The sequence below is a fragment of the Micropterus dolomieu genome, linkage group LG23 (assembly GCF_021292245.1).
Source record: "Micropterus dolomieu isolate WLL.071019.BEF.003 ecotype Adirondacks linkage group LG23, ASM2129224v1, whole genome shotgun sequence".
Classification (NCBI taxonomy): Eukaryota; Metazoa; Chordata; class Actinopteri; order Centrarchiformes; family Centrarchidae; genus Micropterus; species Micropterus dolomieu.
The window spans coordinates 23,509,992-23,533,859 of record NC_060172.1 but is presented as its reverse complement, the minus strand read 5'-3'; the positions used below and the strand labels follow the sequence as shown (position 1 = coordinate 23,533,859).

Here is a 23,868-nt window from a genome sequence, read left to right as displayed (position 1 = left end):
ATTTAAATAATTTTTTTTTTTTTTTTTTTTGGGGGGGGGGGGGTTGTATGCAGCTCATAAATTAATATCCCTGAACATATACACAAATAAACAGTTTATTCCAAATATTAACATGGATGGTTAGCTAACGTGGAAGGTTAGCATATATGTTCAGGTTATGAATAGTAAATACAAAATCTTATCTGACTTTCTACACACAGGTGAGAATGGTGTGTGTGCATTAAGCTCCTTTGGGCAACCTTTTCTCTGAATCCCAATATTAATGTTTGCACGACAGCTCTGCAGGTTTTCATGTAACAGTTTCAAACACAAAAAGAAATTATACCTTTAAAACCCGTTATGTGCTTGCTCCCTTTAGGTTAGATAGGTTTGAGCAACAGACATGATACATTCAGTCTGAGTTGTGTCTTTCTTTTGGTTTCTCTTTGTTGCAAGACAGTAAAATAGAAGTTATGCAGGCAGAATTACATTTTCAAGGTTTGAGTGAAGAACCTATATACACTTGACGCTACACTCAGTCGGACTGTACATCATCACAGAGTCACAGAGGGGAGCAATGTTTCAGCTGCTTCTTCAGGAATTCTTTCATGGTTTATACATTTAACCTTTATCCCGTCATCTCACTGACAAACAGATAACACTATTTACAGAACAATGTAACTTTGTACCAACTAAAACAACTTTTTTCTGGATCAAAACAAACCCCGCTCTGAAGATTAGTGCTGTTTTCATGGGAAATCACAAAAAGAAAGCCCCTCCCCCCTTCACATTGCAAAGCACTGAAATCAATACAAAGCTAAAGGGAAAAGACATGAAATGCACTGTATAAAATGAGTTGTGCATGTGTGCAAGAGTCAATGAAACAAATGATGCAGAGAGAGAACTCCCAGAGAAATGAGCAGAGAAGCTATATTTTTTGGCTTCCACAAAAAAAAAGTTACATTTGCTAAATCTTACCCCAAGTGACCTGTGGCAAGAGTAATATCACATTTGACAAACTCAGACTTATCATTTATGTCCTATCATTTGAAAACTACAAGTTCACCACAGTGTTTCCAAATGTTTGTGTCAGATCCTCTGTGACCTTTCCATGTAGTCCAAATGTCTCACACCTCTGACTTAGGAACAATGATGCCGTTCACAAGAATGGCATCATTGAAAGTGATGTCAACATCTTTTGGTACAGTTTAGGACAATACAAAGATTATACGTCAGACAGACACACAGCCCTGTCTGCAGACCGCAGAGAGTCTTTAAAGCAAGAGTGCCCATCAGAACGGATCCTGGATCAAACTGCCAGACCATTTAGAGTAAAAAATGGCTTACAAGGGCACTGCAAATCTACATAAGCCATAAAAGCCATGCCACATTTACACCCTGTTGGGGCTATTCTCTCTTAAAGGGACATGCGCACAGTTTACAAACAGAGGAGGCAAAAACATTGCTGAGAAAGCAGCAGGGTTGGGAAAGTTGTTTTCAAAGTCTTACACAGTGCTGGTTCCTGATTGCCAATTTTAAAATGTAATAACTAACATATTGAACTCTAATTTAAAAGCCAATAAATCAATTGCTGTTGCAATATCATCCATTTACTTTAGATGTAATTTGTGCCAAAATCAATCATTATTTCTATGTGTGTCGATATTTCGTTACTTTGAAAGTAATAAATCAATTTGCATGTTTTTTAAACACATGTGATCTGTTCTACAGTTATACCAGACTGGATTAGGTTGTTTTTTAACAGTCAGATCACAGTAATGACTCTACAAGTAATCCATTGTTCCCAACCCTGTAAAGCAGTGAGCGTGGCAGACCAGTCACATGCACACTATGGGAAATGTTAGGCTAGACACATGAGTACTAACCTTTGGCTCTCTGGCTGCTGGGTACTAAACATCATACAGAATAACAGGCAGCTGCGAGGGGAGGAGACTCAGATGTCCAATGAAAGCACCGTTCACTCAGTAAAGTTGCATTTTAGCACAGAGGTGTTTTTGATTTGATTAATTAGAGTCAAATCTGCTCTGACAACAGTTGGATATCTTTCAACCTCTCTTGGTCTCTGTGGAAGGCAGAGACCTGTCGCTCCAACCAACTTCAGCCTCCGCCTCTGTAAAAATAATTAGTCTGTGAGCTATTGGCAGTGAGCAATCTATGAAGTGTTTTTTTTTTTTTTGCCACAATTGAGAGATTTTTTTTTCATACATGACACAATGTACTGCGCAAAATGGATATGCGCACATACTGGAAGCATAATGTTGCTGAGAACATGCAAGTTGTTGAGTATACAGCAGAGCAAAAAGCGATGTTTCCCATTGTCCGTGTCTTCTTCATCTTCTTGAAACATCATCATTCACTCAGATTTGCATCTTCAAGCACGCAACTCTTTCTTTGAGTGTGGTTTATTTCCCAGCAGGGCATCAATCTCGGTAATGGTTTGAGGGGTCATTTGGGATAAAATCTGCAAGGAGGAAGGACGGCAATCAGTTTAAAATGTGATCTGTAATTTGTTGTCACTTTTGTCACATTGTATTGCACACAAAGTAGTGTATCTATTGTTTCAAACAACTATGGCTCAGTATGGAGTAAAAAAAAAGAAAACAAATCTACCCGGAGGGCACCCAGATTCTCAAGTAGCTGGTCTGTATTAGAAACACCCAGAAGTACTGAGCTGACTCCCTCACTGCGCAGACACCAGGCTGTAAAAAAAAAAACAAAAAGAAGAGAGAAAAACACTAAAACTCAAGCTCAGTTAAAACTGATAGCCAGTGATTTTTTGCAGGAATGGGATCATGCCAGCAATTCTGACCTAAGATCAGTTTACCAAATTCGTTTGAAAGGTCATATATTATGGAAAAAGTCATGTAATTAACTATTAAGGTCATTGAGCTAGTGCAGAGGAAACATTCATGTGAAGCACTAAATCATGCTCAGATCTGTTGCCGAACTTTCTCTTTATTACATGTGTGAAATAAAAGTGAACAAACATTTTGAAGCAACAGTTTTGTGTGTTTTGCAGTTCAATCTTAACCTCAAGTCACACAACAATAAAATAAACAAAGAACAAGTCTCTGCATGTCTCCACTGTACAATTATGTTGTTTGCCTGGGTCATACCTATGGCTAACTGTGCAGCGGTGCAGCCCAGTCTGTCCGCCAGTAGATGGAGCTCCTTGATTTTAGCGAGCTGCCTGCGGCCCTCCTCGCTGTTCACTCGCTCCTTGAGCCACTGGTATCCCTTCACCAGTGAGCAAAATGGAGAAAAGCATTGACACAGCACTGCAATACCCCACTGATCAGGGAGAATTACACTGATACTGATTTTCAGTGAGAAAAATCCCAGAAGAGGGCCGGTAAAATCAAACTGACCTTCATTGATGCTCTGGAGCACTCTGGTACGCCATCACTGTACTTCCCTGTGATTAATCCACAAGCAAGTGGAGACCAGGTCATCGCTCCAACACCTGAAAGAGTAGAATAAGGGTTAGACATACCAAGGAAATTAAATTAACTTCTAATTTAAAAAGTACAGATAGATAGTGCTGCAAGACAGGTGGATGTCTGACCGATCTTGTGGTAGAGCTCAGGAAGCTGCACCTCGACTTTATCCCTCTGGAAATAGTGATACTCTGCCTGCTCACACACAGGTGGTATCAGGTTGAACTGGCGTGCCACTGAGTACGCCTCCTGGTGCCAAACAGACAGAAACAAAATGCCATGGTTACCAAATCAGCATGTATATCAAATGCTGACAGCATTGCATTTGTCAAACTTTTCTAAATGGGAGATCAGCCTTCACCATGATTTCCATGGCACTCCAGCGTGAGGTTCCCCAGTACATGGCCATACCCTGGTTTATTACAAACGTCATGGCCCGTACAATCTCTGCAAATCACATTATATAACATCATATAACATATTTAAATTACATTTATTTCAACACTCTAAGGTAAATGTTTGCATCTTTTTAAAAAAAACATATAGTATATACGCACATAAGCAAGCAAACAACCATAATCAATTTAAACATTTATAACTGACCTTCCATCGGACTGTTGACATCATTTCTATTGGCAAAAACGATGTCCACATAATCTAGCTGCAGTCTGGATAAGGATCCTCTTAAACCTGTCATAAACAATGGTCAAAAATTAATCCTCATCATCATCAGTTTGCTCATTCATTGTACCTTGTAACAAGACTAACAATCTACAGCAACACAAGCGGGTCTCTGCTCTAACATCAGCAAGCTAACATGCTTACAATGTCTACCTCATGGTGGCGCTAGATGAAAAGTCAGGGGATCACCAAACTTAGTAGGGTACATTGTCTTGCAACTATGACTGCCTGTACAATACATCATGATAATCCATCAATATTTGCAGAAATATTGCAGTGTGGACCAAACACACTAAAGTGACGGACTGACTGAAGAATTCTAAGCTAGATTTTGGTCACTGTCTCCTGTGTGCCAACTTTCCAACCTTTGGTGTGTTAGCAATTAGATGTACAGTTTAAAGTCACAAACGAAGTCAAATATGAAGTCCAAATATGAGCTCTGTCTCATTACGCAATGGACTCATGACAATGACAGCCATACAGCCCATTCAACTCCTTGGTAAATGGCCACCCCAAGGCCATGCTACTTACAAAACAAAGAAGATTATGATATACAAGGCCAATAGCCTCTTGGCTTTCTTTAGGATTATTTTTGGGAGGGCAAACTGATTAAGTGGCTGTAGTCTTTCTTTGTCCCAGAAACAAGACAGGATTCAGTTAGTTACATCTGATGACTAAAACACCTAAACATCAAACCTTATTTCTACATTTCCATTCTTCAACTTCATCCTTCTAACCTTCGATAAAATCAGGCACCTCCTCACCCACTAACATATGTTTACAACCATGGACGTAAACTCAGGCATAATAAAGTTATATTAATCAGTTATAATGACTTTCTCCTTTTTTACTGGGATTTATATGCGTAGTATTTGTGGTAGGAAAGAGGTTTGACTTTGTTTTTATCCAGTGTTTATCATTAATAATCTATAAATGCTATTCATGAAAGCCATTAGTACAACACAATGTGTGACTTGTTATTGATCTAGATTATCGACTATATCTGCTAACAATTTTTGTTTAGCGTTGGCAGAGTATTCAGCTAATAATAACGTACTATACTGTCCCGGAGAGAGAGAGAGATGAACCCCTGAATGTCGCACAGCATTTTCTCTCTCAGCACCCTCAACTCTGACTGACTTCCAGCGACCCTGTTCGCAACCATTACATACTGCAAAGGAACGTACTCAGTTTTTCTTTAGCTGTTACAAAACATAGTATTGTTTAGTTTAAATTTTAAGGCACACTGATGTATTTACTGTGACATGTAGTGGCTTTAAGTGAGCAAGACAAGCATCGCTCACACTCACAGATTAAAGGGCAATCAAATGATTCATCACAACTCAGTCTGTTTTGGGGTTGAACTAATGCACTCTGGGAAACAGTTTAAATATAATAAAAGTACCATACACTCCACAAAAAAATAAATTTGAAGTAAGTAATCTCTAAATTTATGGACAGCAAATTGACAGAAATTTAGTAATTTAGTAATTTTTGGCTTTCTGAATATATTTGAGCTGTGGGATAACATGTACTGTGAGGAACTCCTGTTTCAGGGCCTGTACCAGGAACCTTCTTGTATTTGGTTATAACTCTTCATAAATGAATTCCAGGTACTTTACTGTAAAAAATGTATTATTCTCTACCTTCAATAATGTGCTTTCTAGAGAGTCCTCTCTCTGTTTCTGCTCTGTGGAGTGATGAAAATACACATTAATAATGTTCCATTGAATTTATAAAGGGAAACAAGGACTTTGATTAAAAAGAAAGAAAAAATATGTTAGTATGATACTTACTGGCCTCCCCAGTAGATCTTTGTTGTGATGACAAAACTTGAACGCCTGGCAAGGACAAAAATTGGTTAAATTATTATATTACTTCTCCACTTCTATTACTATGTAAGTATGTAAGTTTTCTTTCTCTGTGCCTGCAATCTTTGGCACATTTATAAAATATATTTGGACCAGCATTGTATTTCTTTCTTTCTTTTGACATTTAGTTATTTATTTTTTTCTCCAGATTAAACATTTCTCAAGGATTTCCCACATGTTTTGTGATTGGAGTTTATTTTCACATGGTAACATTTTTATCCTTTTATAGTCTTTCTGAGGTTGAAGCTCCTCATTTGTCTAAAAAGTATGAATTTCCCTTGAGATAATTTGATGGTGCGCCTGTGCCAAAAGTAATAAAAACATGTGGTAATGCAGTGGATTTCAGAAAAGACAGGGATTATTGGGGATTATTTACATTTCAAAAGATATAATAAGAGTTAAAAAGCATTTCACATGCATGTGAGTCAGTGTGTAAAAATGAGTTACATCACCTCCATCCTTTCTTCTTGATAATGTTCCCCAGAGTGATTTCCGCTCTGTGGACAAACATCATTTTACTTCACATCACTGCACAACAACATTAAATCATATATGTGCAGACATGTCATATGTTAAAGAAAGCTGAACACAGAATTATTCATTAAGGATATAAAACACGCCTAGAAGTACTCTACAAGAATGAAAAGTAGCAAAAGTTTGAATTAATGCTTGGAAGGAAAAGTGCAGTCTCACCTTCCAGAAGCGTACACCTCTGCTGTGTCAAACAGGTTCACTCCGTTCTCATAAGCTATGGCCATCAGGTTCTCAGCCATCTGGGGGAACACAAAAATTATGAAACTGAGCAACAGAGATGATGGATAAATTCCAATTACCTGGAAATTGTCTGTGAAGGGCACTTTGAAGGGATTTAGAAACATTTCTATAATTGAAAACACAGGTGAGATTTTTTGACTGAGAATGGGCTCACAGTGCAGAGCGTTTTCCACATAAGGAATATGAGCGAGACACAACCGAATTCTCACCTCATCAGAGATCTGTGATCCAAATGTCACCCAGGTGCCTGAACGAAAGGGGAGACAGAGACGTTTGTATTGTTTGAGGGATGGAAACAGAGGAGTATGTTTGCCTTCAAACCAACTCACCTAACCCGAGGCAGGAAACACGTAGGCCTGACTTCCCCAGGTTTCTGTGGGAAAAAAGAAAACAGACAGTGAAGCTCAGGAATAAACAACAAAAAGACGGTATGATGTGTGGGTATTTAGGATACATTTGCACACACAATAGCTTGGGAGATCCAATGGTGTGTGCGTGAGTGACGAGAGCAGATAAATCCTGAATAGTAACAAGACTTGGTTACATGTTCTCCAGTGCTACTGAGCATTGATGGAAAGTAACTCATAAGTACTTTTACTGAAGTGCTGCACTTGTACTTTATGCTATGTTATATTTTTACTCCACTACATTTCAGAGGCATATATTGTTCTTCATAACAGCTTATGAAGTAGTTAAATGTTTTTCCCAGCTGCACACAACAGTGACAATAATCTACTAATACAATTTGATGTAGATTTGCATATTTTATTTTTACTTGAGATACTTTTGCGTAAGATATAGAAGTATTACAGTATTTTGACAATATTGTAGTGCTACTTGGACTCACGTAAAGCAGTGCTCGTGCAAGTATACTCAAAAAACTAAAAATGCTGAAAATAGATTTAATCTTACGTGCATCATGCACATACCAAAAAAACTTAAATTAATTATAATAATGTAAATATAATGTAACACAACCCAGGTGTTATGCATGAAACTAGAGTATGACATGAGATGAATAGACTAAATGTTAACATAAGACTTTCCATAGTCTTCCTGGATGTGAATTCTTCCTCCACTACTGCTGCTGAGTCAAAGTCTTTCTCGCCTGTGGTTAAATTACTGCCTGTGTCTAATTATTTCTGAACAATTGACCTTTCATCCTTCTTATGTTAACAGTTCAGTGTATTACACTGGGTCAGTGAAACAGCTGGAGGGAAGAGAGCTCAGCTCAGACAGAGTCAATGCAAAAGCTCCTCTGGTCTGTGCTGTAAATGGCCCAAAATGTCCCATAAGCCAAAGAGGAGTCCATTACCCAACATGCCACATCTGATTATCCAGACAGCTGAATTTTGAAGGGCAAGCAGGGAGAAGCAGAGAGCTGCATTTCTGACCACGGGAGCATGTACGGCTGAAAATGATGTGAGCTTCATGTCGCTCTCCTCCTCCCTGCGTGCTCTCCCCCATTCTAATTAGCCGGGGAGCCAGCTGGAGAGGCAGCAGAACTGCAGTGCAACTCTCTGCTCGCCGTCTTTTCATCTCCAGCGCCTCTCCCCTCTCTGCCTGTCTGCCCGCCTGCCCGCCTTCCTGCGTCCGCCACAAATAGCCAAATTCAGAAAGACAGACTGTCAGAGCATTTAGACTCAGTCGAACGAGTCCTGCTTTTATTTTCCCTGGTCTATTTTTAATGCCTGACCTTAAGCTATTTTTAGGTTCCTGCATATGTAAGCGTTTGTGTCACACTGCGTGAGCGTTTGCTGTCTGGGGGCGTCAGTGTTCATGTGTGCACTGTGTGTGGGTGTGAAGTGCATACTGTTTCTGTCATTTCTTTAAACTCTGTCAAAATAACGAACAGGTGGAAGGTCAGGAATGGTATACAGAGGGGACAAGTGTTAGCGGGGTTTGATGATGATGATTCCTTGTATGGTAATCTGGCTCTGGTTCACCATTTGTCCAACCAATGAGCTCTGCTTGTTCTCACACACTGACAGTCACTTTGAACAGTGGGAATAAATATAAACGAGTCACATGGGAGAAAACATGCTTCAGAGACTTTTCTAAAGCTTTTTTTTTTCAAATAAACATTTTTTTTTCATTTGTTTTGTTCTCCTTTACTGGCATTTTTTGTTACATATATCAAATTAAGCAGTTTTGCCTCAACTTCAGTCAGGGAAAGTTAAAGGAAAAAAATATTTGTCTAACATTTGACAAGGTTGGACCAATAACAGCATCCCCAAATAATTCCCTGCTAGTTAAAACAGTTTACCTCAGCTTCACAGCAAAAAGGCTAGAATTTCATCAAAAAGACCAGTAATTTGATCTTAACATCACCTGCAAGATTACTGCCGTATCTGCACGCTCAGCGCATATAAATGACATGGTTGACATTTTGGTGTCTCAAAAGTGCAGTCCCAAACTGGACCCTTATTTTAAAAGATTAATATTATATTAACCTTTATTTAAAACATTATATTCAGCAGACTGGATGATTTTGTGGTATTATTTTCATTATACCATTTAAAATATTCAGTTTTACGTATTTAGCATTATGTATGAAAAGCCTTTTATTTAGCCTGAGGCTATCTTGCTTGGGTAATAAATGTGATTTAATGACATTATTAAAGCCTAGCTCCAACTGTGTTTACCACCTTAGTCACACTAGAGTACACCTTTTTTCCGTACTTTCCCTTTCACATCGCATCATCCTGAAAATACAGAAAGGTTATGTGTGACAAATAAAAGAAATGCAACAACTGAACATGAGTCAGCATTAAGAGAATGTCAAGCATCCAGTAGCATCCACAACTGCTGCACAAATGCACGCTTTCTTCTGTGCTTATATTAAATAATGCTTTTTAAAGATGGAAAATAAGTGCATGAAGCCGGAAGACTAACATTTTGGTTATGTTATTACAGGAGCAAATGAGGACCTTAGTGGGTGAATTTCATGATTGCTGTGCCTCATAAAATACCTTTTTTATTTTGTTTCTGGGCAATGGAGGATGTGATTGTTTCTTTTGTGTGACAACTGGCTGCCCCCTCCCTGCTTTCAACTCCACCGCTCTCTGCAGTGCTGCAGTCTGCTAAATTACTATCAGTGAGCCTGGAGAGACACATGCTCTCTCTTTCCTCTCACTATCTCCTCCGTGACAGTCTCTGCCACACTCTCTCTCTCTCACATGTACACAGACACTCCTACATTTCCTTTGACATGGATTTGGCAGACGTTAATGTGAAAACTGGTTAGCCATCTATACTGTGCAAGAGTCAGTGGGGCCGGTCTATGCTTTCACGTGATCATTCACGCTTGATGGGAAATACACCATAACACAGGCACAGATCTACATATGGTCACGCATGAATGCACTCATGAGCCGGGCACACAAAACCACAGATGCTTCTCTGTAGCCTTTATAAGTAGGGCTTCCTGTGTTTTTCTATTTTTCCTCCCGCCATAAATCATGAACTCCAAACAAGGTGGTTATGGGGACTTGGCTGTTACACACATTATTAATGGAGGAGAGAAAGGAGGCACACAGGTGCTCTGTCATGGTGTAGTCAGCATTTTAACCTGTGCTGACATTTACAGTTAGTTTTCACCTGAGACAGGAGCAAGACACTATGTACAGATGGTTAGTTGCAAATGATGGAGTTTTCTTTTTCCTGCACTTGTCATAAAATGCCACACACATGCTGAGCAGGCTCTTCTCCAGAGGGAAGCACACCTAGATATTAATAACACTCACGTCAGAGCATATGTGTGTGTGTGTGTGTGTGTGTGTGTGTGTGTGTGTATGTGTGTGTGCGTGCGCGCTTATACACGCATTTCTCTGAGCATGAGAACTCAGGGTTTTAAAGGGTCAGTTCACCCAAATTACAAAGAACTTACTTTGTCACCCATGCAGAGATTTCAGCATCTACCTCAATAAAACAGAGGCAAATTCATTTTCATTCGTGATGCTCATAGCCTCGACAAATTACTTTTCTTTTCTTATTTTAAATCAGCACCAGTGTCTCTTTTCTATGATCAGTGTCCTTTTTCTTTGGTAGAAAACAGTTTCACTGAAAGGATTATCCAGAGCATCAGGGACGTTGCTTCTGCTGCTGCTGAATTTAAAAAAGATGTCTTTTCAGTGCCACAAACAGAATACCCTTCACTTCCATTGTATGAAGGTAGAGTTCAGAGAGAAATATCTCACAAGCAGGACAAATAAAACAAAAAATTATCTGCGCTGCTAGACACCACAATAAGTGAGAAAATGTAATGTGTGTGACCCTTTAACTCTAAGGGACAAGAACCCAATGTAATTCTGACTCAAATTTTCCTGTAATGTGATGTTTTTAATTCAGTCATATTAAAACAGTTAGGAAAGTAGGTCTGTCCTAATTATAAAATACACATGCTGTGAGCGGAGCAAATGGGGAGAAAAACACAAAGACAGACTCTCACAGTCACAGACACACAAACCCAGCTGTTCTCCTCCAATGTTGCGTATCAACTGCTAACACTTTATTAGTGGTCTCCTTTTAACTGAAAATAATGTGATGAAGTGGCAAAGCTGAGTGATTACAGCAACTGATATTAAAACTATGAACCTTTTTTACATGTGTGAATTTTCTGTTTGGGTCTGGACATATGGACATATGTAGCACTCCTTTTGTTAGCGTGGATTATGTTTTAAAGGTAACTGGGTGTAAAATGTTACTCAAAGGTAAAACTATTCAAAAATGTCTACATAGTTTGTAGTTTGAGTTTTTGCGCTGTCAAAAGCAGTTTATTAATGAAGTTCAGTGTTTGAAAAGGTCACTGCACTGTGACCTGTTAGGTCTGTTATGATCTGTTATGCTGTGAGACCAAATATTGGAATATGTCAGTTTCCTGGCCTGGTGCCTCATAAATATAGACTTTGACAGCTCGAGTTATTAAATGCTGCCACTAAGATGCTTTTGAATGTCACGCTGTCCCTCAGTTCGTCTTGTCTTATTTGAAACATCTCAGCTACTTTGCAACAAGGAATTAAGTAGTAAAGTTTGTGGAAATACTGAAATTACTATTACAGTGTATGCAGCTTAGCTATGTTTCACCCGTTTCACTTGAAACGGCCGCGCCCTACAAAGGGCCCCCGACTGACATACAGTAATTGAATAATTCACCCACTTTTAAAATAAACTAGGCCTATTCACTCAATGCGCCATAGACATTGGAAGAAGGAGTGCTGCAAAACCAGCCATTATAAAAACCACCAATTGATTATAAGTGTGATGCAGACTCACAGCTGAGAAAGAGAGAGAGCTCTTGCGAGGGCGAGAGAGAGAAGGGAGCATATGTGTATGGACAGAAGTGTGTCAATGTGATATTAAAACTTTATTTGATCATGAAGCCTAATGTTACTCTGCAATTATGTGGTTTATCAGTCAAGTACATCAACTACACTACGGAGTCTAGTTTAACAGTGACAGACAGACGCTCGTCTCCTCTATGAAACATCTGTATCCTCACTGCACTGCATTATTATATATAATGATTGCCCCTACAAAAAACACATACTATAAATAATTACTATAGAAATACCACAAAAATAAAAATAAGGGTAAAACTAGTATAATATCAGTATTACTATTATTCTATGTTTAATACTATTGAGTTGGATATGGTGCTCTTGTAGTGAAGTTAGTGTTATACTATAGTGTTTTCTATTTGTTTTTTCAGATGCACTGTAGAAAGTTGCGATAATAATACTATACATTTACTATAACATCATGGTATTACTATAGGAATATTCTATAGTGTAAAAACAACTACCGAAACACGATATAATATACTATAATAATACTTTTTAAAATAATATAGGAATACTACAAAGATACACTGTATTACTATTGAAATATTATAGGGCTACTATATCTAATAAAATAGCACTACAGAAAAAACTATTGCAGTACCATAGGTGGTGAAAAATACTATAGAACACTACAAACTTACAATGGGACACTTTACAATTCTCATAGTATACTACAGTATAGTAATACTATGGGTCATTTTCATATAGGTGGGGTTGGTTGGCACACTTTTCAGTCTATGCCGTTTTTTTCTGGCATCATTTCTGTTGAGTATTAAATAATCTAACAAACAGCAAATGAAAAGTTAAGGTCTCAATTTAAAAAAAAAGTTTTTGTACACAAATGTTTTCTAAAATTACGTTATGCGTGATTAAAGTCATTTTATTTTTCTGGTCTTTTAAAGGTCACAGAAACAAAAATGTAACAACAAAAAACATTATTAATGCAAACCCCACTTTTTTCTCTTTTATGTTTAGGTTGTAGGGCCCCCGAGATGCTTAAGGCTGCCCCTGAGTATATGTTCATGTTTCAGACAACTGAATCTTGGGTAAAATCAAGAAAAATATATTTAAAGCTACCTGGAATTAAGTCCAAAGAGTTTTTTATAACGTTAAGATATTTAAGATCTAAAATTTAAATCATATATTGAAATACTTTTGAAGACTTTTCCAGAACATTAGGATACTCTTTTTCATTATGCTGTGTTTCTGCTCTTACATGACATGCAATGATGACTCTGTCTCTGCCAGAAGACAATATCAGACTTTGACTTTGACTACATGGCCTGACGGTGGACCTGACATTTTCTGGCCCTGAATATGATGCTGGCAGTTCATAACAAGCCTGCTGATTGCTGCTGCCACTGCTTCTATCCACAGACAAATATTGACAAATGTAAGCCTCATTAAACAACACTGACCCAGCAGTCACTTCACATTTAGGAAAGATTAAGTTGTCTGCTTTATGTACTTTTCTATGCACAGGTTTAAAACAACTTACAACAACACAACCAATATCGTAATATATATATATTATATATATATTATATATATATATATATATATATATAGTTTGCAGTTTAGCAGCAAAAAACAGATCTGTCTGGATATCTTTTGGTTATGACCAAGACTGAAATCAAGCAAGTGAGGATAAAGTGTGACTTTGAGTCCTTGCAGGACCTGAAAGTGATGTCAGTAATCTGTTCAGTCAACCGGGAACTCAAAAATCCAGTGAGAGGAGAGTTGAAGGTCAAGGTTGTTGCAGCAAACACTCTTGATCTCCTCCCTGCCACACAGTTTGTTTCCAGTGATTATTAATCATGATAACAATATGAGGCCAAATTACTTAATTACCACTTAATTATTATTCATGATGACTCCACTCTGTAAAGCCCATATTTTATCACTGTTTGGAATTTGGTTAAATACATGTGGTGTCCGTCAGGTTTTATGAAAGTGGGAATAGTGTAGCTATTAGCATGAATTTTTTCCCACAGCTTTTCAGAGTTGTATATATGAGGCAAGTCTAAAACCACATTACTTAAATTAAATAGTCTGGGATCCAATTAACAAACTGAATCTGTGAATTCATTGTGCCCTCAGCTTGCATAAAAAACTGGCATACTGTGAGAGTAATAAGACTGGGGCTGGGTCACTGTCTCATAGCACTAAATGACCACAATATGTCTGTAACACTTGACAGAGCTGTTCATCAGTGCGAACGACTCAATCATTACTTCATAAGCTGCTGAGAGTTCAAGCTTTCAAAACTCACTCGTTCAAGTGTACTCTGTTAGAGAATGGCACCTCTCTGCATGGTTGAATGTCAGGACACTTGATCCTGATACAAATGCAAATACATGCAGATGCATGTGAAGCCTGAATATTAGGTGCTCACCTTAACAGTTTTGTCATCTGTTAACTATCCAGTATCTAGTCATCTGCGTTGGATGAGAAGGTTGATACCACTCTTGCACCTGTCCATTAAATATGAAGCTTCAACCAGTTAGCTCAGCTCAGCACAAAGACTGGAAACAGCTAACCTGTCCAAAGGTAACAAAACTTGCCTGCCAGCTCCTCTAAAGCTAACTAATGAACACATTATATTGTTTGTTTAATCCATACAAAAACGCCAGCTATAGCTTCATATTTCGATACAGCCAATAAGTGTCTATTATAATATTTAGTATAGTATAGTATTTGTCAATATTGCCTTGACAAATACTTGAACCAAATTCACTGCACAGAACCAAAATGTTGGATTTAGAAACAGCAGAGTGGCATTTACGTGTCGTCATCATGGTTTTAGAAGATACGACCAAACTTTTCTTTAAGTGTCTGACTCTCTTTCCTGGTGTGTCATAGTGTTGAATGTTTTATGTAAGTATGGCATCCCTACTTACACGCACCTCCTCTCACTCATGCATGAAGATAGTGGCATCTAGCTCCCTGTTACTGACCCACTGTGTCGTGAGGCCATTAGATTACAAAAAAAATCTGTAACACATAAATCTATGCTGGAAACGCAACTGACCTGCTTACCGGGTCGCTCTTGGTAAAAAGAGAGGGCCTGGTTACCATGGAAACGGCCAATTTGCTGAGTGATAGAACTTCGCCTGACTGACTTCTAGACTCACCCCGCTATAGGTCCCAAAACAAAATAGAATATTATTGTTGTTTTCAAAAGATTTAGAAGATTTTAAAATGTCCAGCAAAAAAATTTTTTTTAATACAACTATGCTTATTGAGGAATTCATTTAAGTTTGTGAAAACGCATTGCACAACAATACTTGATCCAATTCCATCCATCCATTCATCCATCCTATGTACAGGGTCGTGGGGGACAATTCTTCAACAATATTATTGTATATGTTTAACATTGGAAAATAATGTTTATCTATTGATTTTGAGCAGGGGGTGACAGTAGGGGCTCATGGGAGTGATAACTGGCAGCAGGTGCCTCAGTCTGTGACCTGCTGGTGAGTGATGAATACTCAGGTTAAAGAGATAGCAGGAGGGATTAGAAAACATGTCAAGCAAGTCAAATAATGGTAACAATGGTTTCCATCTACAAAATGGAATTCAGATGAGATCAGTTCACTCGTAACTGTTCACTTCTGCTCTATAATGGTATTCGTTTGGCCTCAATCTATGTCATGTCAAGAAATCCACAACATTTCCTCTCCGCACGGATACACAGACTCATTCAGCATGCTGACATGTTTTATGTACATTCCTGTTCCCTCCTGACAGTCTGATTGTGACAAAGTGTGTAAAATGGAGAATGTGCGACCACTGTGCTGCCACAAACACACTCTGTGGCCGGGTGCTGCAGGGGCTCTGAGCGGACTCAGTTGCAGAAAGAACTGGTAAGTGACAGCAGTGCTGGCTGATTAGGAAATAAGACAGACAAAAACTAAAGGCAATGCCTGGGGTGTTGCCCCTGGCAACTGGAGCTGGCCATATGCTGTATAGACTTATTGTGCTGCTGCACTCGCTATTAGTGACACTTTTCCAAAAACAGCAGAGCAACCAGAAGAACCCAACCCAATCAGAAGTATGGATGCAATTCTCAAGGAAGAAATGTGGAGATATCCGAGTGTCATCTTGTGCCTCATTCCTTTTTTAAACATCCTATTAAATGAAAACTAAATTGACTGAAGATAATGGCAGCAATTCAATCAACCTGATTACCAGGAAAACAGGTCATTAGAACTCTCCTCCTAGTTGTTGAATTTTACAGTCTAAATGAGGCGATATGAGGTTATGGTCTTAAAGTCAATGTTAAGCGCATGCTGTGTGTTTTTATGTGCATATTTTTATAAACATGCATTATTTGCCACTGCTCATGAGGAGCCCTCTGTAAGTGGAGGCTACATGAACATCTGTCCTTGTCAACCTGAAGCTTTTCTTCCATCAAGGTGAAAATAATCTAACTGAAAAAATAATTGTTGCCCCTACATTATAAGGCAGACCTGCTGCACCACTATTTTATTAAAATGAAATGCTTTTAAAACCTGCTTTTAAAGAAAAGCTGAATGTCCTGGGGTGATTTTAGGTAAGCTGTTACTGGAGGCAGGCTTTTTATTAATCTGTGGTGAAGAGCAAAGGGCCCAGGCAAAATCTGCATGAAATACATAAGCCTATGCCGAATGCTCCTATATGCATACTGTCTGTTACACTGTGATAACATTATAGCTGTTTGCTATGGATTATATAAGCACTTTTACATCCATCTGCGTAAGCGTTTTTTGAGTAAATGTCATATTTTCATGTCAATAACATCCCTGCCGCATGTGCACTCACCGAGGTGCATCTCATCATTGCTAATGGATATGTAGGCAGCCTGCACAATATGCTACAGAATGCATGTTGGTGACAATTTAAGCTAACCTACCATTCACCTCACATCTCAACAAAGAGGGTGACAGAAATATGAATAAAAGAAAGGCTGGCTGGTAGAGCTTTGTGATGAGAGGAGGGCCGATCACGTCACCTGCCACTTGTTCCTGGAGGAGGATTTGCCACTGATGCTCATTGTGATATAATCTAGAAGTCAAAAGGCTGTAGTAACCAACATGAAATAAAAACCACCCCCCTGATCTCCATACTCACCTGTACTTCATACTGGTGTGGCGCCCAATGGCCTCCTTCATGTGGGCATGGCCGTGTGGGGCCTGACGGGACCCGGACCCGTCCCTAGTCTTGACTGAGCCTTGGGACATGTAGTTGCCATTACTCCCTTGTCCACTACCTCCTCCTCCTCCTCCTCCACCACCACCACCACCACCACCCCCACAACCTCCTCCTCCTCCACCACCGCCTCCCCCTCCTCCTCCACTGCTTCCTCCAGGAGGTGGAGCGGTGCGAAGGCCACAAAGTCGGTCCTCACTACGACTCTTGAGGTTGTGCTCAGTGCAGGCGAAGGACACCTGCATCCTGACCCTGGTTTCCTGGGAGGGGGCTTTTTAAGGAAGTCACACAAACAATAATGTCTGTAAACGGTTGGTGCTGCTTGACACTGTTCCCCCGTTGTGCTGTTGTGGCAAAGCAGTGATGCTCCTGAAAAGGGCTCAGACAGGGGAGGTCAGAGATTTTGGCTGAGAGCTGGAGGGAGCAGGCAGGAGTCCAGCCTCTAACATGACACACACAGAGTTACCGTCTGCTCTGTCTCCTGTCTGGTGATGCAAACCTGGCAAAAGGGCTCTTTGAGTTTTCACACTCACAAGATGCATCAGGGCTCTTCTCCAGAAATCATCAGGAAGCTTGTAAGCTCACAGCAGTCCTCAGACGGATTTGGAGATGTGTCAGTTCATGGGAACCCCTCAAACCTCAGTGCAACAAACGACTCCCTCTAGAGTGTCAGTAGCTCGGCCTTTCCCCGCATACATGCGCGGGCTCGTATGGCTTATGTTGGGTGGTAAAGCACTTGATTGCTTGCTGTCTTCTCTTCAGCTGAGGTTAGGTGTGTGTGCCTTGAGCCGAGGAGCTCCGGAGTGTGCCGCAGCAAAGACACAACCACAGGTACAAGCATCTTCGCACCTCGCGTCGAAATAAGGCATTTTTTTTTGTCGCAAGGCGGGTCATCAAAAACGGTCCTAATTGCACGAATTTAGTCTACATAGCCGAGTCGAACAGTCCAATCAGACTTGAAGTGATGCCAATTCACACAGTCAAACCCCACCGATGTATCATCGCCCAGCAGCCTCACGCAGCATCAAATTGATGCAAGAGAGAGAGAGAAAAAATAAACACCGAGCCGGTTTTTTATTACCTTCAGCGTGTGAAGTCGCTCACATACCGGTAGCAGCAGCAACAGTGCAGGTCTTCCGTCATTCGGCAAAATCTCACTGTGCACGGGTTTGAAAAAAATGCCGGCATACTGGCCCCAAAATCAGCTGCAGCAAACATTTCAAACGCTCGGTACCGCCTCTTGGCTCTCCCTCAGCATCATGTTGTCAGTTCAGAGTCTGACTTTTGTATTTGTTTTGTTTTTTTGTCTTTCCTTTTTTCCAGCGGCTCCAAAAATGTTCACGACACACAAGCAATGTGGGGGTTTTGAAGATGCTCTCTCTCTCTCTCTCTCTCTCTCTCTCTCTCTCTCTCTCTCTCTCGGGTGTGATCTCTACATTATTCACCACACGGTTGTACTACACATCTCATCACATCGCCACAGTATGTAAGTGAAGCTAACACACACACACTCACACACTATCTTTTTTTATATTTGCACACATAAAGATCAGGCATCACATGAATCATATTCTATCATTGTAATTTCTGCATATAGTCGACGTTTGCACCAGCTCCATATGCAGGGATCTCTGTCTGTTTACCACACTCATGATCAAAACACTCTTTTCCCTCACTTTATTCATCTATATGGCCAACCATCAGAATCATACTGCAACACCATCATCATCATCATCATCATCATCATCATCATCATCATCTCACAACAGAGAGCAGATATACGACTTCTAAGTCACATCACATCACATCATGACATAGCATAGCATGGCATATCATATCATATTGCATCACATCACGTCATGTTCAAATAAAACTGATGTGTCATTTAGTGGCCAGGCAATGATAATAGCTCCTCCAAGGCTGTGTTTACAATCCAAAACAATGCTGCCACATCCTTAGAGGAGACTGTCAGTCCAAAAAGTTTCAGTTGGTATGCAGGACGATCTGCAAAACACCTCCCAAAAGATGCAGACACATTCATAATTTCTGTCAATTTGCTCTCAGTAGTCGTGTCTAATGAAATCTTGCTTTAGAGCAACCTGCAGTTCCAGGATGATCCCAGAGCAGATTGCGTGACAGTCAGCTTCCAGTAGAATGTAACTTCGAGTTGACAATCAGCTATTTTTAAAGAGCCATTCAGTGCAAGTTGGGACGGGGATAGGCAGAAAGAAAATGGGAATGCCACCCACTGTGACGTGTTAAAAGGGAAGATGGTTTAATGAGCTCCTGTCCTGTTAAAGCATGGTGAGCGCCTACACAGATAAATGGAATCACTTTATTCTGTTTTCCAAACAAATCTGCATAATAACTTTGACAGGTCTTCATCTACACATAGGCTCAGCCTTCACCTCCACTCCAAACAATGTCCATCACCATTATCATCATCATCATCATTGTCACTTTAAACAGCAATGACACACTGATCCTGCTCAACAGTTCAGCTATATATTGCACTAAAATTGAGCTTCCCTACACTTCACACAGAGCACCAGCTGCTCCATCTTGAAGTTCTGTATCGACAGACAACAAAAATTAGCGTGTCTTTAGATACATCTGTTCACTTTTCTGCAAATAAGAAGGCTGCAACTGCAGTCTCAGGAAGTGAGGAGACAGATGTCCATCATTCTTAAGGAGATGCATTATATAACAGATTGTATAATAAGAATGTCCTTGAAAGGGTAGATGTTTTGTACAACTCTGCCATTAGACTCGGCACCAAAGCTTATTACAAATCGTGTCCCTTCTAACTGTGTTCCTCTATAAACTGCCAAGTCCCCATCCAGGATAAAATGCTCAAGCTCATTTACATAATGATGTTTTTGGTTGACAAAATGTTGTTTAAATCTGTTATTGGAGTGCAAATAAATAGGTCCACCCAGTGATTTTAGGTGAGTGTAGACCTTCTGCTATGTCCTTGATCACAAATAACCTCAAACCCAAATGCAGCAGGGTTGTTGAATAACTGTATGTGTGTCCCGATATAGAGGAGATTAGTTTCAGTTGAATGATAATTGTTGTAAGTTTGCATCAGAAAAGTGTGCATTATTCATTTGTAGGCTTCATCACCACGGCCTTATTCAGTCAAGAAAGCGTAACAATTTTCAGTAACAACTGACAAAAACACCCTTGTTTATAACACGTAAAGTTTGGTTACTTATAAAATGCAATAAGTCTGTCCAGTAGGAACTCTAGATGGAGTGAGGAAACACATCTCCCACAGTGACACATTTTTCTTGTGGCTGCAGAGCCGTTAACAGCTGATTTTGACTTCTTTGGACTGATGCAGAAATAAAGAATTGTTTGTGGTGTGCATGTAGTTTAGCAAAGCTGAAAGTATTTATTCTATTGAAGTATTCCCTCAGACATCTTGTTCCTGTTGTGGTTTTGGTTCATCTTAAAACAATTCAGCTTCACGTTAAGTTTGTCATAGAGAGGGCAACCAGAGGACAGTTATCAAACGCTTTTAGCAGAATTGGTTTTACTTAAATCCGTCAAATATTCTGAATCCATCTGACTGATATATATGTTTAAATATGTCCAACCTTTAAGCTTTATTTTATTCAAAGACAAGATTATGCACTCGGCCCTCATAATCTGTTTGTCAGAATATATGTATCTGTCTCACTTTCTCAAATTTGCCCTACACTCAGGAGATCAGCGGATGTGGAAAATTGTCGTTTCCAGCAAAACCAGCAAATTACATAGAGCGCCAAGGTAGACTGTCGCTGTGTTGATTAACAGTAATCATTCTCAGTCTTGGGGGAGTTTAAATGTGATGCATCATTACACAAATGAACCAAGGCTAATGTGTCACATGCACAGTGGCTGTATAGAGACTGCTGCCGTTACAGACACCAAGTGAGAGCAGAAATTCACAAGCGCCCAGCACCAGTGATGGAAGCAGTGCTGCCAGAGAATCTGTTCAACTGCATAATCCAATATGTCATTAATTTATGTCAATTATCTAATCTATGCTGCTAGAATATGCTAGGCTACTGATTTTGAGGCATGGTTTTTGTCACTTGTTCACACAACATGAGACTCTTTAAGCTGTAGATTCGGTTCCTTTTTTGGTTTTGAGTCATTGTGCCATGGGGCAGTCATGTCATCTCATCTGGGTAACACTGCCACCTAGAGGCAACTTTAATGGAGTCTTAATGCCTATGTGAGTCTGCTCGGGAAATGGTGTGTCAAATAAAATGCCAGATTGTTTCTTGACAACTCTGTTTCCTATAAATTAGATTTTATACTAATATTTTTCAGCCAATATATCACGAGTGACACTCACAAAGTATCCACTGATATTCCTACACACAAACCTACAAAGATGAAATCTGCAACTATACACTATGTGTCTTCTATGTTTATGCTGTAATTTATGTCCTCTTGTCTCTGTCACGTTTTTCACTGAAAATGGAGTCATGGAAACCTTTTCATCCAAAAATAGCTAAATGGAGCTCTTTAAACTGAGAGATACAAGCATTGTAACAACCAACTGCCCGTCCCCTGCTGTCAAATCATGCATCATTAACCCTAAACCTGTGACCCACTGATGTACAACCTGTCAAGTCTTTTGGAGCAGAATTAGACAATGGTTGATTAAGTCCCATGTAAGTTACTGTATCTGGCATTAACACTAGTGATCCTGTACAACCAGATGTTTCTGCAGTCCAGTCACATTTATTCAGCCCTGCTGTGCTTTGAAATCTCATCAAACGCATGATATTTCTTTCTAGGTCACTGGTGGGGGGAGAGAAAAAACTGCAACTATATTTCTTTTTTTTTCACCCATGGATGATGTTTCCACTCACTGCCTTCAATTGTAGCCCTCTTCAAACACTCAACTACATTCATGCATTAGTAATATATTAGAAAAATATTAATCATGTTATTTAAATGGATCATCCACAGAGGGCTGAGTGCTCAGGATGGTCTGAATAGAAGCATTTGAAAAATCAAACCTCCTGTTAAATCTGTAAGTAAGTCAGTGTGTACATATCTAATTATTTGACATAATTTTATTTAATGTTCTCATTGTGATCTCTCTAATGTGCAGGTTGTTACAATAAATGTAACGCTACTTGTGAAAGCAAGAGAAAGGTTTAATTTTAAGGTGTTTTACATACATCTGTCATCACTAAAATCTTTTTATTCTCAATAATCTTGTTGAATTGTGGTTTTACATTATAAATTTGCCGCACTCCTACTTTTCCCCCTCTTTCAGCTTCCTTCCCTCTTACTTGTACACCATTGCAGAGCGCTCAGCCTCGCACTCTGCCAGGGAGAGGCCACATTCTCTCAGGTAAAGCTCCAGTCGGCGTCGCTCCACCAGCCTGTGCGCCGCTTCCAGGATCTGAGAAGCCAGGGCCTCTGACTCGGTCCTCTGCTCCGGGGTCTTGCTGCTCCGAGCTCCAGATTTGGCCACAATACTCCCAGAGGAGGACGACGCCTTGGGCTTCTTACTGATGCCATAGAGGTCTTCCACTGAGTATTTCCCTCCCTTACCTCCTCCACTTGCACCGCGACTGGCAAACATTATTATCTGGAATCGAGTGCTGCAAAGTGATGAAAATCCTTCGTCTCTTTTGCTCAGTTTAGCCTGCTATATCTACTTTAGGCAAAAGCTGCTTCTGAGATAGAAATAGCTATTTTGATCGAGATTCATGAAGATTTGAAACACCCAGCCCGAGGATGTCAGACATCAAACAACAAGAACTTAAATCACCTGTAAAATATCAAAAAGTCTTGATTGCTCCTTTGTGGAGTCTAAATCCAAAATAAAACAAAGCCAGTGCCAACATGTCAGCAGCAACACCCAGTCACAAACAATGACTCCTGCTGATGTGAGGTGCTTCTTTGAGTAGAAATGGATAGGAAAAGCAATCAGCATCTTTCTCTCTTTATCTCTTAAAAGAGGGATTTGTGTTGAAGCTTACATTTGTTCAGATTAAGAGAGCGCCCGGATGAAGTATCTGTAGTTCTGTGACTGCCGTATAATCTGAATCAGTGGAAGCTGTGAGAGTTCAGCTCTCTGACCTTTTCTTCTGATACTGAGTAGTAATGATTTTTTTTCTCACTAACATGGACAATTATTAGTTGATCTGCAGGGGCAATGTCATCGTAACTAACAGTCTCGCTGCCTTCCAGCTCCTGTTGGCTCAAACAAAGAGAGAGTGGCATCCTCCCAAAGCCTGGCACCGGCTTCAGGCCAGTGCTGAGCGTTGTTGTCGGGGTCAGGGTTAATGTGCAAGCCAAACCCCTAGTGCCTGATTTTCACACAAACCATAAAGGAGCACATAATGTGTGAACCTCATTCCACTGGAGGGGAAAGTAATATATCTTACCACTCATGTACTCTTTGTAAAAAAGGGATCATCTGCATGCTAAAGTTAAATGAAATCAACAGAAATAATACAGAAACAAAGGAGGTTGAAGTTTACAAAATGATAATATTGATGCAGAGGATTGCTTAACTTTTCAACAGGATATGCAAAGAAATCCATCTTCTATTTC

The 23,868-nt window shown here is 39.7% G+C and overlaps 1 protein-coding gene across 3 annotated transcripts; it reads right to left on the bottom strand.

The window, feature by feature from the left end:
* Positions 1-872: 872 nt before the first annotated feature.
* On the bottom strand, positions 873-18,587 carry LOC123962799 (voltage-gated potassium channel subunit beta-3-like). 3 transcript variants are annotated; one of them, XM_046039153.1, is made up of 14 exons: positions 17,218-18,587; positions 7,093-7,136; positions 6,973-7,010; positions 6,683-6,762; positions 6,442-6,486; positions 5,915-5,959; positions 5,765-5,808; positions 4,041-4,127; positions 3,799-3,884; positions 3,566-3,686; positions 3,369-3,463; positions 3,117-3,237; positions 2,611-2,699; positions 873-2,461 (listed from the first exon to the last, which is right to left on the bottom strand). In XM_046039153.1, the coding sequence occupies exons 1-14, from the start codon at positions 17,538-17,540 to the stop codon at positions 2,372-2,374; spliced, it is 1,308 nt and encodes a 435-aa protein (XP_045895109.1). In that variant the 5' UTR covers positions 17,541-18,587; the 3' UTR covers positions 873-2,371. The 3 variants fall into 3 exon arrangements, with proteins under 3 accessions (XP_045895109.1, XP_045895111.1, XP_045895110.1); XM_046039155.1 differs by lacking the exon at positions 17,218-18,587 and adding an exon at positions 15,012-15,111; XM_046039154.1 differs by lacking the exon at positions 17,218-18,587 and adding an exon at positions 15,006-15,092.
* Between the last annotated feature and the right edge of the window lie 5,281 nt (positions 18,588-23,868).